This window comes from Schistocerca cancellata, chromosome 1 (genome assembly GCF_023864275.1).
Source record: "Schistocerca cancellata isolate TAMUIC-IGC-003103 chromosome 1, iqSchCanc2.1, whole genome shotgun sequence".
NCBI lineage: Eukaryota > Metazoa > Arthropoda > Insecta > Orthoptera > Acrididae > Schistocerca > Schistocerca cancellata.
Window position 1 is genome coordinate 288,017,373 of NC_064626.1, and position 17,215 is coordinate 288,034,587.

A 17,215-nucleotide genomic window follows, 5' to 3' on the forward strand; every position below is an offset into this window, starting at 1 on the left:
GTGCGACTTTTTTCTGTTTCCAAGAGTCAAAACTGCAGTCAAGGGACACCATTTTCAAACAACACAAGATGTTCAAAAAAGCTGTGACGAGGGTCTTGGTAGATATTACAGAAGATGAATTCCAGAAATGTTACCATCAATGGCAGAAGCACTGGAAAAAGTGTGTGCAATCAGATGGGACCTACTTTGAAGGAGACATAACTAAACATGACTAAATCGATAAGCAACATTTTTTAACATCAGTCTCATTACTTTATTGTCGCTTCTCGTATATTACATTTATTACGTCGATCAGAAATGCATGGTTCATGCATTACAACGGATCGCGAAGATTAGTCCACGGATTTTTATTCGTCTTCTCAGTATCACTATAGTAAAGGAAAATGTCTAGTATGTCTATCTTTTTGCAGTCTCCGTTAACAGTCCCGGAGGCGTAGAGTTTTGAACCATTGTTCTAGATAACGTTGACACGCTGTCGCGTCCTCACAATCAATAGCGCAGCAGCTAGCCAGAAAACTGAAAGAAACAACCACCAAAACGTGATCGTCTAAAAACGTAATGTTAAGCACAACGTTTGAAGACACATCTAACAGAGCGGATTAAGACTTTGATGCGAATCATGAGGCGTCTATCTTAAAAAAGTCATGAGATTTAAGGCAGATGGTTATTGTCAACATACATCTCATAGACGTAGACATAGATCCACTGGAAATGGTTTTGACAGACAGTGATTTTCTCAAGTACATACCTGCATATTCCTGCCGACGCAGGCTTTTACCATCTCGTCGATCACGTCTGAGATATCCCGCCAAGTCATCCACTTGACAGCTCTTAGCGTTGTCTGGAAAGATAGACAAGGTATTAGTACTCAGATTAAGAAGCTGAAACATTGCGCGGTGCATTATCCACACACGCACCATGTACCGTACGTGGCCCAGTCAAATTACCCGAGGTATCCTTTCTCCCAGACGTGATAGTCCAGCAGCATAACAGGAAGGATCAGTCGATCTTGGAACGTAAGGACCTACCCACACGGCAATTTACAACATACGGCACTACATGAGACGCTCGGGGTTACAATAATAAGTGACACACTGTCTACGAAAGCATTAATTCCGGGTTTGAGGCCTGAGCAAATAGTTTTAACTTCACGCAAAACTTGTTCGTTTTGTATTATTTGCTGGTCTGTCCCAAAGGATAGGCTTAGCTGCCTAATTGCCGACAATTTTTGGTGTGTCTCGTTTCGTTTCCATCACTGTGTGTATTTCGTAACAGCTGGATCAGTATCAGTCTTAGCGCAATGATTTATGACCCTTACGGAAACAAACTCCATATGTCACTTTCAAGAACCCCCGCCCACTAGTGTTCTAATCTAATATTTATTTGGGTATATTTTATGACCCTTTGTCAAAACATGGTTGCCTTTACGGGATGGACAGGAAACAGTCTGAAATGCTCTGAGGGAGTTGCAAGGTGGTTATGCAGAGAAATAATTGTTAAGAAAAAAATTCTATACTTTGCACTGTTTCCGAGCTTATTGGCCCTGCAGTTAGCCATTATGGCCGTTGCGCGTGGAAATTCAAGCGGCGCCTCAGAGGCGGTGTCACCAAATGAGTTCTTCGTTTGGTTTCCTAAAACCGAACGAGAGAGCATGGGATGCTAGTAAGGATCATATCCGAGCCAAAGGCTGAGCAGTCTCATGCACTGTCATCTGTCCTATGGGAACAAGTGACACTAAATGATGGGTCACTTGAATCTGCACACTTAGCGGCCTGGTTCAGTAACTTCAATGCTAACTAACTTGGAAACGACGCAAATTATCGAATTTTTTCTGACAATTATTTCTCAGCACAACTTACCCTACAACATCCTTGCAGAGTTTTCCAGACTGTACGTGACTCCCCTGTATATTTGTCCTACTTTATCTTAATAACTGTAATTTGTGACCCATCTTACTTAAATTCTATAATTTTTTACTCTAAATGGTTGCTGCAACCAAATCACAAATTCCTGTATATCCTGCTTTATCTTAAAGATCTTAAGACACACATCAATAAAAGTTTTCACCACCACGGTTCCCAGAACACCTAAAGATAGTCGTTGACTATGGATATTGTGCCACAGACACAGTCCCTTTGACTGTTCAGAGATGTCACTAAACCCGCCCAAAGATGTAAACAACCATGCATGAGCAGCGCCCATTAGACGGAGGAGGTCCGAAATCCGATCTGTTCCAGTCTTTCCAGCAGAAATGAGGTACACGGCTCGTGTTGTCTGTAGTTCAACCGTGTCTAGACGGTCAATGCTGCAGTTCGATCGCGTCCGCATCGTTACTTTTGTAAGTAGGCTGTTTATGTTTTCTTATTGGCAACGTTACGTAGCGCTCTGTATGAAAATCACTAGCTGTGCTGTGTGCAGTCTGTGGCTAGTTTGCATTGTTGTCTGCCACTGTAGTGTTGGGCTGTTGGCTGTTAACAGCGCGTAGCGTTGCGCAGTTGGAGGTGAGCCGCCAGCAGTGGTGGATGTGGGGAGAGAAATGGCGGAGTTTTGAAATTTGTAAGACCGGATGTCATGAACTGCTATGTATATTATGACTTTTCAACACTATTAAGGTAAATACATTGTTTGTTCTCTATTAAAATCTTTCATTTGCTAACTATGCCTACCAGTAGTTAGTGCCTTCTTTTATTTAGCTGGCAGTAGTGGCGCTCGCTGTATTGCAGTAGTTCGAGTAACGAAGATTTTTGTGAAGTATGTGATTTGTGAAAGATGTAGATTAATGTTAGTCAGTGCCATTCTTTTGTAGGGATTATTGAAAGTCAGATTGCGTTGCGCTAAAAATATTGTGTATCAGTTAGCACAGTCATGTATAATTTTTCAAAGGGGCCGTTTCATATGTCGACCCTTAGCCGAGGATACCTCACTGGAATCTATTGATTTTTTCTTGTAGTTTGTGTAATTAGTGCAGCTATTGTTTATTGCTAGCGTGTAATTGTAGAGAGAATCTCCTTTGTAGTTGTAGTTTTTCGTTCTTGTACAGTAAAACAGTTGTGGAATGAGTGTAGATTCGCACCAAGTATTTCACAGCTGCGCTTGCAATTAACTAGATATTATTCTCAGTGCTATGTTAATGTGTTCCCCTATTTTTGCTCTTCAAATTGTGTTTTTCTGTGTTGTCGTGTGAAATATTGTGACAATAATGGTGTGTGAAAAACGTAAAACTAGGCTCCAAAGTAAACTGACAAATGACAGTGAAGACGAAAGCAGTGTGTTAGCGCCACCGTGTAATGAATTAACTAATGTTCAACATAGTAATTTGGTAATTGTGCATAGGGAAATGGAGCGGGCGGTAAACAATGGCGTAGGCAGTGAAACAATTAGTGAACAGGGAAGCATTATCGATCGATCGCTCGGCAACAGCTCGCCTCAGGAATCCGAAATGACAGGACACAATTTTGCAAATACTGTAGATTCAGGTTTTGCGTCCTCACCGTTTTCTCAAATAAGTCAAGACACATTTTCTGCTTGTCAAAGTGGGAATGTTGCCGGTGCAAATGTACTGCCGAAAAGCGTAGAGGAACAGATTCCAGTCACTAATGCATTGTTATTACAGCTAATGAAACAAATGGAACAAAATCAGAGACAAACACAGCAAAAGCTACAAAAGTTAGACACAATGGAACAACACCAGAGACAAACACAGCAAAAGCTTCAAAAGTTAGACACAATGGAACAAAATCTTCAAAAGTTAGACACAATGGAACAACACCTGAGACAAACACAGCAACAGTTAGACGCAATGGAACAAAATCTTCAAAAGTTAGACACCACACTTGAACAAACATGTGAAGATTTAACTACTGAGTTACGTAAAATCGAATCGAAATGTCAAAAAGTCTGTAATGATGTAAAAACACAAATTTGTGAGCATTTCCAACCTATTTTTTCGCGTCATGAAAATGCATTACAGAATCACGAAGCAGCCATAAAAGAACTGCAAACTACTGTTCATGAAAATCATGAGACCTTGCAAGCTAAAATTGACACAGTTGCATCTACCGATTCAGTTATGCAACTTGCAAAAACTCAGGAAAACTTAAAGGACACAGTAGATACGATTTCAACACAAATGGACACTCTGAAACTTGGTTCAGAAAAACACACAGAGGAAATAATTTCACTAACGGATAAAGTAGCCGAACTTTCAGATCAGTTCACTAACTTATCTACAAAGGTAGATGATGATCTGAATGACACAAGACCTGTAGCCATCACTGACACAGAAGAGTATGAACAAATTAAGAAATTCAAACAAAATCAGAATCAAATTAATACGCAACACAAAAGAGAAATCCGGGAAGTACAAGATCAGTTGGCACAAGTAATACAAGAATTACATATTTCAGAGGACACTCGCGCTCCAACACGGGAAGAGGGGCTTAGAAATACGGAACAACCACAAAATAATAACACAGGACACTTCGGAAATTATGACAGAAATTGGCAAGGCACACCGAATTTTGAGATGGAACCGCCGAAACGATGTAACAATGACCGACATGTGACTCGCCGACATGATGATTTTGACTATAAGCTGTTCATTACTACACGTAAATTCAAAACATTTAAGAATTCTGGCAACGACATTCATCCACAAGCATGGCTTCATCAATTATCTCATTGTTTTCCTCCCAACTGGTCGTTAGAGCACAGATTAGAATTTATGTGTGGCTACTTAGAGAATGAACCAGCTGAAAGAATGCGATCGGTCATTCACGATTGTCACAGTGAAGGAGAATTTTACCACGCATTCCTCTCAGCATATTGGTCTCAAGCTACACAAGACCGAGTAAAACATAGCATCATGATGATGAAACACTTTGAACAATCTGAATTTTCCAGTCTTGTCAAATATTTTGAAGACATGTTGCACAAGAATCAGTACCTGTCAAACCCATACAGCCCCTCAGAACTCATCCGCATTTGCTTAAACAAATTACCTGAACATTTACGACATATTATTTTGGCAGGACGTTGCAAAGACGACATTGAAGCTTTGCAGGGGCTCTTACAAGATCTGGAAATTGCCACTAACAATCGCGAAACGCGAAAACAGGAGCACAACAATTACGGGTCACATCTGTCACAATTCCGCGATGACAGAAATAATAACTGGACAAGGCCATTCTTACAACGTAAATCGTGACCAAAACAGACACCACCCGTATGACAACCACTGGCAGAGTAATAGTTACAGAGAAAGATCGCATTTCCGTAGTAATGAATATGACAGAGACAATCATAGAAACAGACAATTTGGCAACCAGAACTATTATTATCACGGGAGACAGAATAACTTCAGACGCAACAGTCCACCGTGCAGTGATAATTCAGGGAGAAATTCTCCACCAATTAACCGACAAGAAACAAACTACAGGAACTACCGATATGACGACAGACGATATAATCATAACGACAGACGTGAATTTCATCAGAACTGCCGGGATTCTAACAGGGCTGGGCCCTCTCGGCAAGGCGAATTTGTAGAAGTTAGGTCTCCTAATCCCAGTAACGATGCGTGCCAACAAAGAAACAGACAATGACTCGCACCGCAGGCAGCCACGTGCACCCGCTGGCTCAGGGAAAAATAACATAGACGCTAACCTTGAGAAAAATTCCAGTATTCTTTACCGACATATAACACATGATAATTGCGTACTAGGAAGAGCAAAGGGTTACACCACATTTCACATGTAAAACCATTTATTGAAAGATAATCTGTTTTTTTAACTTTGTCTTTGCCACAAAACTTTTCACTTCACATTTCTAGTATGCTTTGTCAGACTTAGAATCTGTTAAAATGCAACAATGTTTGAAGTTAAATATCCAGTCAAGAACCAAGAGAACTTATTTAAACAGAAATTACGAATGCATTGTTATTGTGAACAGACGACACAGTGTTATTGTGTGGGTGCATTCTTGCTTGTTAGTTGCACGATTACGTAACGACTATAAGGCTCACATACTTAGAACATTTACCAGTACTGCTAATGAGATTTTAATGCAACATTTTCGTTTACTTGAAAATACATTCTGGATTTAAAGTACTTTCTGTAAGATACCAGATGACACAGTGGTTATTTTATGTGACAGCTACACGATTTTATCATGGCACTACTAATGAGTGACAATTTACAATGTCGCTTTTGCGGTGTTTCTGCTTTATATCTGCACAGTTTTTCTGAATTATTCTGGAAAGTAAAACATGTTTTAGTAGTAACTTTTGTGGTATAGCTACAATGAGACAGCCTCTTTCGTAGCACAACAATACGTTACATTATAGTACTTTCTTGATCACAGTAAGGTACGTAATAACTACGATATCTATACGCAAAGCATTTCACTTTCGTTTATAATGAGGTAAGTACATTGACTTCAGCAGAACTTTGCTTACAGAGGACAATAACTACGACACTTCCACAGAATTATCTTACAGCAAGACGCACATTTAGCACTACAGGACACGCATTTGAGTGCTCAATTTTGTACTTAAACCATTTATTTTTCAAGATTTTTGAATTAGAAATAAAGTTTTCCGTGATACATTTCATTCCATTGCTGTAATCTGTAACACCTGAGGGTATAATTACATTAATCCTCAGAGGGGTACACGCTTACTTTGTGTACCATGTGTGTGGCAAGCACAAGGAGCCCTAGCTAATATGGTATTTGCTTATACAACTTTACACATTGGTACCATATTTCTCTAACACATAAATTACACAGCTATCTGATCATTTATCTGAGACAAACATTTTTTTTACTACGTCAGTGACAGATGTTTACGCAATTACACAGCTGGATAACTTCACACTTATGAAATTGTATTTTGTCTGTACTGTGTGAACCCTTCATATTTTTTGGAACCATTGTGATACTATGATAGCTTTGAATGATGTATTTGGTATGAGATCATGATTTTTAAAGTACGTTTGAGGTAGATGACACTACTGAAATGAGTAGAGAATTTTCTTTAGGTTTTGAAATTATTGCGGAAAGCTACGACGTTTTTGAGATTTGTCTGAGGTATAATGATGTTATTATTACGATGACGATGTGTATTATGCTGCTGAGGTATGTTTATGATTAATAGGCTGATGCTATGTGAGTTATTTGCTTATGCTACGTATCTGTTCTGATGAAATATTGAAGAACTGTCGACGAATATGTATATGTGTAATAAGGTAAGGAATAATGAGTAGTGGTTAGGGACGCTGATTTGTGAAAAAGGTTGTTGGAAACCAAGAATCGTACTTTAAGAGTTATGAAATGTATGTAACTGCATGAATGTATCACAATGCCGACGAAAATTTTTTGGACACTGTTATATCAATAGGATTTTGTTTCTACAGCTTTGTAACGCAAATTCTTGACCTATGATATATTTTTATATGAGACTGTCACTGTAGCGGAAACTGTTGTCGTAAATATTTCGGTAAGAAAGTTAAGTGACCACCTGCACGTAATGCGTCGTGGGCACCCAGCTGCGTGAGTTGCCTGGAAAAAAGCATTAGTGTGTACCTTTCAGAGGCACAGGTGGAAAAAAAAGAGGCCATTATCCTCGCTATTAACATCCCTTTGTAGAAAGCATCGCAAATATGACACACTCAAACTTGAAAACATATGATTACACTGTGGAGCTCTTAATTTATGATATTTACTGAAATGCCTAATGAAATGATGAGAAACATTTTACATTTATTGTCTTTCTAGTTGAGAGATTCTTTTGCCTTTGGAGACGCCATTTGCCTAGTGAATGACGTTTCATGCATTGCTCTATATAGGCTATATATATTTGCTCATTTCGTTTAATATCTATTTTCTAGTTGCACTACAGCATTGGCTGTTATAAAATTTAATAGATGTACTAATATCACTATTTTCTGTCTACAGACCCAGGAAAGAATACATTTATGATGTACTTTCTTAGAAAAGAGACCACAAATAGACATTTCCCTTCACAGGAACTGCATAAATAATTTTTTAAACGATTTGGTAACTTGTCTGCTACAGTAACTTATCGTGATGCATCACTCTAGTATTAAGATGTAACATAGGTATTAGACATGGCCATCTTTAGTGTAATATTTTTTCTGATTGAGCTTTGTCATGTTTAGACATAAGTTATTGCATTTGCTGCTGCTGTTTGCCAGGCATAGTGCTACTAAATTTCACTTTGTATTACTCTGTTAAGCTAGTTTTACTACTGATTTATTTTTCTTGTTGCTGCACATTGGCCCATATTAGTTGTAATGTTGCATTGCTTGGTAATTTAGATTTACTGTAGCTTGCTTTGCAATATTCCATTTTTTTTTTGTCATTGCTGTTTGTGTTAATTGTTTTGTGCTGCTGCATTGCCTCGTCCCTTAGTTTAGCATCTGAGCTCAGTAGATTTAAGTTAGCTTAAGAGGGGGTAGCCTATAAGAGAATGAGTTGCGATGAATTTGAAGAAATGCACTGAGAGGCTATACGAGAAAAGTACAGAAAGCAGGTGTAGATAGGACTTTTGGAAATAATGAAGAACGAAGGGAGATCTCCGAGAAGTAAAGAAAGTTTTGTTTGCAAAATACTGCAGTAAAACAAACCCTGTCCTTTCCTTGTATTATGGTATAGATAGGACTTTTGGAAATAATGAAGAACGAAGGGAGTTCTCCGAGAAGTAAAGAAAGTTTTGTTTGCAAAATACTGCAGTAAAACAAACCCTGTCCTTTCCTTGTATTATTCCGCTATATGTTTGTGTACCCTTGTGTATTTATGTTCTTCCTGTCATTATATGTTTAGCTAATATGATTTATGTTGTAGAATTTTTCTGGTACTAAGCTACATTCACTAATGACGAGGAATACTGTAATCCTCAAATATAATTTGCATTTATAATATGTCATTTTCTTTGTAAAGATGTTTACACATTATTAATTCTGTTCTGTTTCAATTCTCATGTGTGAATTAATGTTTCAAACACTATTCTCATTATTTTATTTATTTACTTATGTCATAATTCTTGTAACACTGATGTATATGTTTATTTCTATTCTTTTGTAAAGTCCATGTTACTACAAATGTTATCTGTACTGTTATGTTTTTAATGATGTATTTTGTACCTTTGTTATTGTATTCTTATGTTATAAAATTGTAATTGACACCAGTTCATCAAATTAAGTAACTTGTAAGTTACATTTCACTGCACACGTTTCTGTTGGTCATAGTATATGGACAATATGTGAGAAGTAGGGACTGACAGTGTTTGCACGTGTGTTAATAATTCAGCAAGGGACTGGTTAACAGCATTGCTGGTTCTAAGGACAATTCAAAAACTTTGTGAGTGCACAAGTGGTGGTTTATGGACTTGCTATATTCTCCGCAAGACTCTTCGATGGTGATTGTGCACCTGCACAGTCGCAACAGATGGCTGTTGGCCATCTCTACAACGTCTACAGTGGGTCTGCATCTTTGATGACCCACCAATACCATTATTTCTACAAGGACTACAGTGGGTCTACACCTTTGCTGACTCACCAGTACCATCATTTCTACGAGGACTGCAGTGGGTCTGCACCTCTGGTGACCCACCAATACCATAATCTCTACCAGGACTACAGTGGTTCTACTCTGTGATGATCTACCTACCAATATTCTTCCAAACTTCGACTGACTCTGCTGTGGGTTTGCTCTGTTGTGGCCCATTACTTTTCTGCATGTCAATAGTCAGCACTGTCTTTCCGTTGGAAGGACAACACTACTTCTTCAAGACTGCATGGAAATCCACTACTTCTGTATGCAATTTCTTTTACTAATGAGACTTTGTGAAAAAACTGTGATTGCTATTATGATGAATGATAAGGACTATCTTTATGGACTGTGAGAAAATTTTAGCTTTTGACCAACATTGTATCAATAAGTGTGTGCATTTGATTTCTTTGTTATTGTAATTACGATTATGAAAAATTTTTTTCAAATCTGTATTGTCCAGTACCAAAAACAATTTGTAAAATTTTTTGTGGGGAACATGAGGGCTATGTAAGTAGGCTGTTTATGTTTTCTTATTGGCAACGTTACGTAGCGCTCTGTATGAAAATCACTGGCTGTGCTGTGTGCAGTCTGTGGCTAGTTTGCATTGTTGTCAGCCATTGTAGTGTTGGGCAGCTGGACGTGAACAACGCGTAGCATTGCGCAGTTGGAGGTGAGCCGCCAGCAGTGGTGGATGTGGGGAAATGAGATGGCGGATTTTTTAGTACAGAATGGATGTCATGAACTGCTATATATATTATGACTATTAAGGTAAATACATTGTTTGTTCTCTATTAAAATCTTTCATTTGCTAACTATGCCTATCAGTAGTTAGTGCCTTCAGTAGTTTGAATCTTTTATTTAGCTGGCAGTAGTGGCGCTCGCTGTATTGCAGTAGTTCGAGTAACCAAGATTTTTGTGAGGTAAGTGATATGTGAAAGGTATAGATTAATGTTAGTCAGGGCCATTCCTTTGTAGGGATTATTGAAAGTCAGTTTGCGTTGCGCTAAAAATATTGTGTATCAGTTAGCACAGTCATGCATAATTTTCAAAAGGGGACGTTTCATACTTTGTGCCAGGAAGTGCTCTCAAAAAGAGAAGTGTCCTGGCGTCTCGGAGTGAAGCAAAGCGATGTTGTTCGTACATGCAGGAGATACAGAGAGACAGGAACTGTCGATCACATGCCTCGCTCAGGCCGCCCGAAGCCTACTACTGCAGTGGGTGACCGCTACCTACGGATTATGGCTCGGAGGAGCCCTGATAGCAACGCCACCATGTTGAATAATGCTTTTTCTGCAGCCACAGGACGTCATGTTACGACTCAAACTGTGCGCAATAGGCTGCATGATGCGCAACTTCACTCCCGACGTCCATGGCGAGGTCCATTTTTGCAACCACGAAACAATGCAGCGCGGTACTGATAGGGCCAATGGATCGCTCAGGATTGGCTGGTTCAAAAATGGTTCAAATGGCTCTGAGCACTATGGGACTCAACTTCTGAGGTCATTAGTCCCCTAGAACTTAGAACAAGTTAAACCTAACTAACCTAAGGACATCAGACACGTCCATGCCCGAGGCAGGATTCGAACCTGCGACCGTAGCGGTCTCGCGGTTCCAGACTGCAGCGCCTAGAACCGCACGGCCACTTAGGCCGGCACTCAGGATTGGCATCACGTTCTCTTCACCGATGTGTGTCGCATATGCCTTCAAGTAGACAATCGTCGGAGACGTGTTTGAAGGAAACTGGGTCAGGCTGAACGCCTTAGACACACTGTCCAGCGAATGCAGCAAGGTGGAGGTTCTCTGATGTTTTGGGGTGACATTATGTGGGGCCGACGTACGCCGCTGGTGGTCATGGAAGGCGCCATGAACGGCTGTACGATAAGTGAATTTCATCCTCCGACCAACAGTGCAACCATATCGGCAGCACATTGGCGAGGCATTCGTCTTCATGGACGACAATTCGCGCCCCCATCGTGCACATCTTCTGAATGACTTCCTTCAGGATAACAACACCGCTCGATCAGAGTGGCCAGCATGTTCTCCAGACATCAACCCTATCGAACATGCCTGGGATAGATTAAAAAGGGATGTTTATGGACTACGTGTCCCACCAATCACTCTGAGGGATCTACGCCGAATCACCGCTGAGGAGTGGGACTATCTGGACCAACAGTGCCTTGATGAAGTTGTGGATAGTATGCCACGACGAATACAGGCATGCATAAATGCAAGAGGACGTGTTACTGGGTATTAGAGGTATCAGTGTGTACAGCAATCTGGACCACAACCTCTGAAGGTCTTGGTGTATGGTGGTACAACATGCAATGTGTGGTTTTCATGAGCAATAAAAAGGGCTAAAATGATGTTTATGTTGATCTATATTCCAATTTTCTGTACAGGTTCCGGAACTCTCGGATGCAAAAGTTTTTTTGATGTGTGTATATGACACAGAGAAAGGTCACTGGAAGTTTATCTGAGCTATTCTTATCTCAATTAGTATAAATCATGAAGCAAAATGGCTACCTAAATCAAAATTGGCTCTGTCTATATTTCTGTCACTCTTACCTTAATTAGCATAATTTATGATCTGAAAATGGTCGCATCTGCATTTAGCCTTGTCCTTATCAGTATAATTTATGACACATAATGCCTGCCACAACCATGACATAGCTACTTCTATAATTATTTTCATCAGCCTTACCTTAACTTTTATAGTTCGTGATTCAAAATTTACTGGAAGAATTACATCCCTGTCAGATTGCCTAAGGGGAGTTTGACGATATGCCATTAGATTAGAGTTGTCAAAGCAGCAGCAAATCCAAAGAATTCAGAAGCAATGTTTCTCCAAACGTGTATGTACATTAAAAAATACGAACGACATCAACAGAATACACTCATATCCCATGTTTAAACAATTTTCTACACTTGTGCTGTTATCACATCCATGAGGATAAAAAACAGGAAATATTAAGTGATCATTTAAATTCAAAAAATATGAGAAGGGGTGGGGGGTGTTGTCCATGGCCTGTGTGATGATATAGTCTTAACTATGCCCGTATGTGCTGTGGCCACCGCGGCTCTGTAATTCCCATCACTGTAGGCACCAGCCAGTGCATTGTCCAAGCCTCCACATCCTGTCAAATCTCAATAGTGCACCCATTAGTTAAAAGCTAATGTCGGATACCTTGATAAACAGGTATTAAGTACACGTTACACCCGGCAGCAGCAGGAACAGCTAGGCCTTGTCGTTGCCCCAGCCACCAGAGGCTGCTTGTGTAGGGGACACCCATGTCTTAAACATGCTCTAATAACACTGTAATATTTCCTGGTGTGAGACGTTATTGTCAACATTCTATCTCCCTTTTATGTATTGTAGTGTAATCATATTTGACAGCATGTCCTTGCATCATGTATCTGACCCATGCACTACATAATTTTATGTTTAATTCATCTACCATCGCTATGTAGTCTTTCTAAGGTGTCAAAAAAAATAACACACCTTACATTGAATTAGAAATACTTGAAGAAATCGACGAGAAATTACTAGAGGTAGAAGACGTTCCAAATGAAAGTAAAAGGGGATTAGAAAATATTTTGCGGGAAAAGGTAGAGGTGTTTTTATCCAAGCCAGGCTGTATTAAGCACTTTCAATACAAATTTGAAGTCAAGGAAAACAAACCATTTAGAGTACCAACTTATACAATACCACTAAGTTACAGCGATAAAGTATTTAGGGAAATATCCAAAATGTTAGACGATGACAGCCTCATCAACACACAGGTACGTCACATGACTCAATTCCCAAATAGTCCCAGCTTCCTCTATTCAACATGTTACAGGAAGCTTGGAAATAAATTTCGCTTGCAGTGTACCATGTGTTAGCGAAAAGATTCATTGCCGTAATAGCAGCAAAAAGTAGGTACACATGCTATTAACTCTATGTTTCGTGCCTTTTGAATACACGATAATGTGGATTCACACAGATTGCATAGCAGTTTACCTCACAATCCTTTTTTCTTGCCTGTCGAATGCCTTCTTTATCATCCGGGAGAGTCTTCTCAATATTTTCGAAGTACTTCAGTTTCAAGCATTCTGTGTTTAATATAGGTGTTCTGAAAGAAACAAAAACATAAGGAAATAACAAAAGAATGATCTCAAAGTAACAGAAAAAAAGAGAAAACTTACGCTGGAAAATTTGAGCAATTTCAGGGGATATGAATATGTGGCTGTGCAATGAAAATGAACTTTCATGGTGCATATATATATTGATGTTGTTTGTTTTATAGCCATTTTTGCACTGTAGCCTGATTTCAGGCATTTTGATTGTATTAATACGGATGACAAAAAAGGAACAAAGCAATTGATGAGAAAAACGGCTTCCACGTTAGTTTCTACAGACTGGCTAGGCAATAATAAGAAAATCTTCGCCCTTATCATATTAAGAGTAAAATATTTTCAACAGAGCAAATTCAGTAATCTCAGAACTCTCTGAAGACCCTGGATTTTTATTACAGATAATATTATCTCCAGAATACTTTTAATTTTATTGAGAGATGTAATGAAGTAGCGAACTAATAAGAAGGCAATGGTGCAAAGACACACAGTGGCAGTCATAAACATCGCGCGACAAATAGAAGCATTCATCAGCCGCTATCGGTTTGACACGTGAACTGAATACCAATGATGATTGGCTGATGTTGGATGACTGCCATGCTGGGTGATTATAATAAAAGTTAAGCTTTAAAACAGCTGTAGAAATAACACCACTGGTCAGAATGACGTCAAATTGAAATGGAATATTATCGGAGAAGGGGGACAAAGAATGGCAGAACAAAAATCAATAGTTACAAAATGTAGCAATAGATGGCGCTGTAAGCATCATGATTTAATAGTGGTAGACTACAAATGACAAATGAATCATACAAGAGTGCCTAAGATGTACGTTTGACGTTAAACAAACTGTACAACTCAATGTGAATGGTTATACAGGTGTGATACTGTTAGTTACGTACGCCCATCCACCACGGAAAGGAGGGATGGGAAAAATCGTTTTAATTGTCCTGAGGCCAAAACCGCATAAAAAACATCATTTATATCGGTTTTTAATTGTCCTGTGGCCAAAGACCGCATAAAAAGCATCAGTTACCTAAGTTTTCAATTTTTCTAAGGCAAAAAAACCGTTTAAAAGGCATCAATCAAAATCAAATCGGATTGTTAATTTCCACGTGACTGGCGCAAAACATGTTCAATATGCTGTCTACCGTTTTCTGCAACAAGTTGAAATCGAGAAACAGCATTTTCCACAACTGATCGAAGTATTTGCGGAGTCACGGCCAGAATGTGTGGCGCAATACGTGCCTTCAATGCAGCTAAGTTCGCTGTCGGACCACTTAACACAGGGTCTTTCAGATAGCCCCACAGCCAGAAGTCATGCGGATTAAGATCAGGTGATTGGGACGGCTAGGCTGTAGGGAAATGGCTGCTGAAAATTCTAGCATTTTCGAAATGGCGCTTCTGCAGCTGCTTAACTGGATTTGTAATGTACGGAGGTGCACCATCTTGCATAAAAATGATCCCGTCCACACATCCACGCTGTTGGATAGCTGGAATGACGTAGTTGCGCAGAAGACACTCATGGCGCTCACCAATAACGGTACCGGAAGCAGCTGTCTCTTCAAAAAAAATATGGCGCTATGACAACTGGTAACATAAACCCACACAAAACAGTGACCTTTTCAGGATGAAATGGTACTGGTTGATTTGTGTGTGCATTTTTCGTTGTCCATATTCGACAATTCTTTGTATTGACATATTTTGTCAGATGGAAGTGGGCTTCGTCTGTCCTAGACGACTTCGTCTGTCCTATGAAACATCCTTTGCTATCCATTCAAAATTACCCATGTGGACGAGTTGCTTCCTGTTGACCTGCCAGCAAGAGAGCGTTGCTTTAGAATTTTTTGCTCGCATGGAAGTGGACAATGATTGGCTGGAAGCACAGCCAATCATTGTCCACTTCCATGCGAGCAAAAAATTCTAAAGCAACGCTCTCTTGCTGGCAGGTCAACAGGAAGCAACTCGTACACATGGGTAATTTTGAATGGATAGCAAAGGATGTTTCGTAGGATTTTACACACTGTGCTCACGGATATGTCCAACGTTATGGCAATTCTCCGTGCACTACATGTTTGCACTCCACGACTAGTCTCCTCCTGCATTGCTGTGGCCACTGCTTCCACTGCCTTCGAATCAATTCGTTTTCTCCCTTTACCAGATTGCACACCAAAAGAACCCGTATTTTCGAATTTCCGAATCATTTTCTCCAGAACCACGGCAGTCATCGGACCAACGCCTTTTTTCAAATCCTTCAGTGTCCGGAACTTCTGCTGAGCTACGTGTGCACAGTCATCATTCTTGTGATACAGCTTTACAAGCAGAGCGCGATCCTGCATTAAGACAGTCATGGTGAACGTCGAAAACGCGAAAGGAGAGAAAGCCGTGTACCCGGAGTGTTTATTATACCAACTAAAATGGGTCGTGGGCATGACAGGTGTTTCCATTTACGTATTCTGACACATGCAGCGCCATCTATTGATCAATTTTCACACTATTTTTTTCTTCTGCCATACGTTTCCCTCTTCTCCGATAATATTCCGTTGCAATTTGACGTCATTCTGACCAGTGGTGTTATTTCTACAGCGTTTTAAAGTTTGACTTTAATTATAATCACCCTGTATCTTTTATAATCTTGAACATGGCTGTAAGTAGCAACTGTGAAGCGGTTCTCTTGGAAAGGATGAAAAAAATCAGCCAACCAGTTGCGTAACACAGGTTTATTATAACTCTTGACCTAGGTTTCTATAATTATGAAATTATCCAAATTCTTCAGAAGGAGATTCAGTCATCTAGAAATCACACAATTGTTACAAAAGGGACAAATAAAACAGAAATAATAAATATGGATACAATATTAGAAGCCGAGAGTACACACTTACCTGTTACATACCGTGTTGAAAACATACGTTAGAATACAGCCGTTTGGCTCTTGTCAAGAAAAAATTCACCACGGAAACAATAAAATAACAAGTCATGGTCATCAGATAACACCAGTGTGAACTTCACGGATAGAACTTGTCAACTAATTAACATAATAAGCCCTTAAGATAAGGTAACTTCCGTAGAGAGGCACCACATATGTATCGCGCATAAAATGCGCAAATAAACATGCTGACTGGGCTATATGAAACCAGTTCACATAAAAATTGCTTGTGATTAGCTGCGAATAGCCATACTGAGGAGCTTATGTCTAATAATCAACAAAAAATAATGCGTGATTATCGAACATTACAAGCCCAACTTTACAAGTGCAGTTAGCTATTTTAAGATATGTTTTTCGTTATCTGAGTTTTAATTAGAATCTAAAAGTTTTTTTAGCTCTACATTTCATGTACTTGAAGCAACAACCTATATTACTAGAGAAAACGATCTTGACATTGTCACATGACGTGTACACCAGTCACAGTGACCCTCAATCATTTTACTGGTATGCTTGTAATTTTTTTAACGACGTTAGGGTTTTACAGAATTTTTCTGCTATATTGGATTTTAACCCTAGTACCGTATTTTACGGACTATAAGACGCTGCAGA

At 39.4% G+C, this 17,215-nt stretch overlaps 1 protein-coding gene across 3 annotated transcripts in view; it reads right to left on the minus strand.

The window, feature by feature from the left end:
- The window catches only part of LOC126171518 (estradiol 17-beta-dehydrogenase 2-like), a 182,423-nt gene that overhangs the window by 23,525 nt on the left and 141,683 nt on the right, over positions 1–17,215 (minus strand). For all 3 annotated transcript variants that reach the window (XM_049920807.1, XM_049920808.1, XM_049920806.1), the window contains 2 exons: positions 13,571–13,682; positions 749–841 (listed from right to left, as the gene is read on the minus strand). In XM_049920807.1, the coding sequence (XP_049776764.1) occupies positions 749–841; positions 13,571–13,682 (205 nt within the window). The remainder of the gene's footprint in view (positions 1–748; positions 842–13,570; positions 13,683–17,215) is intronic.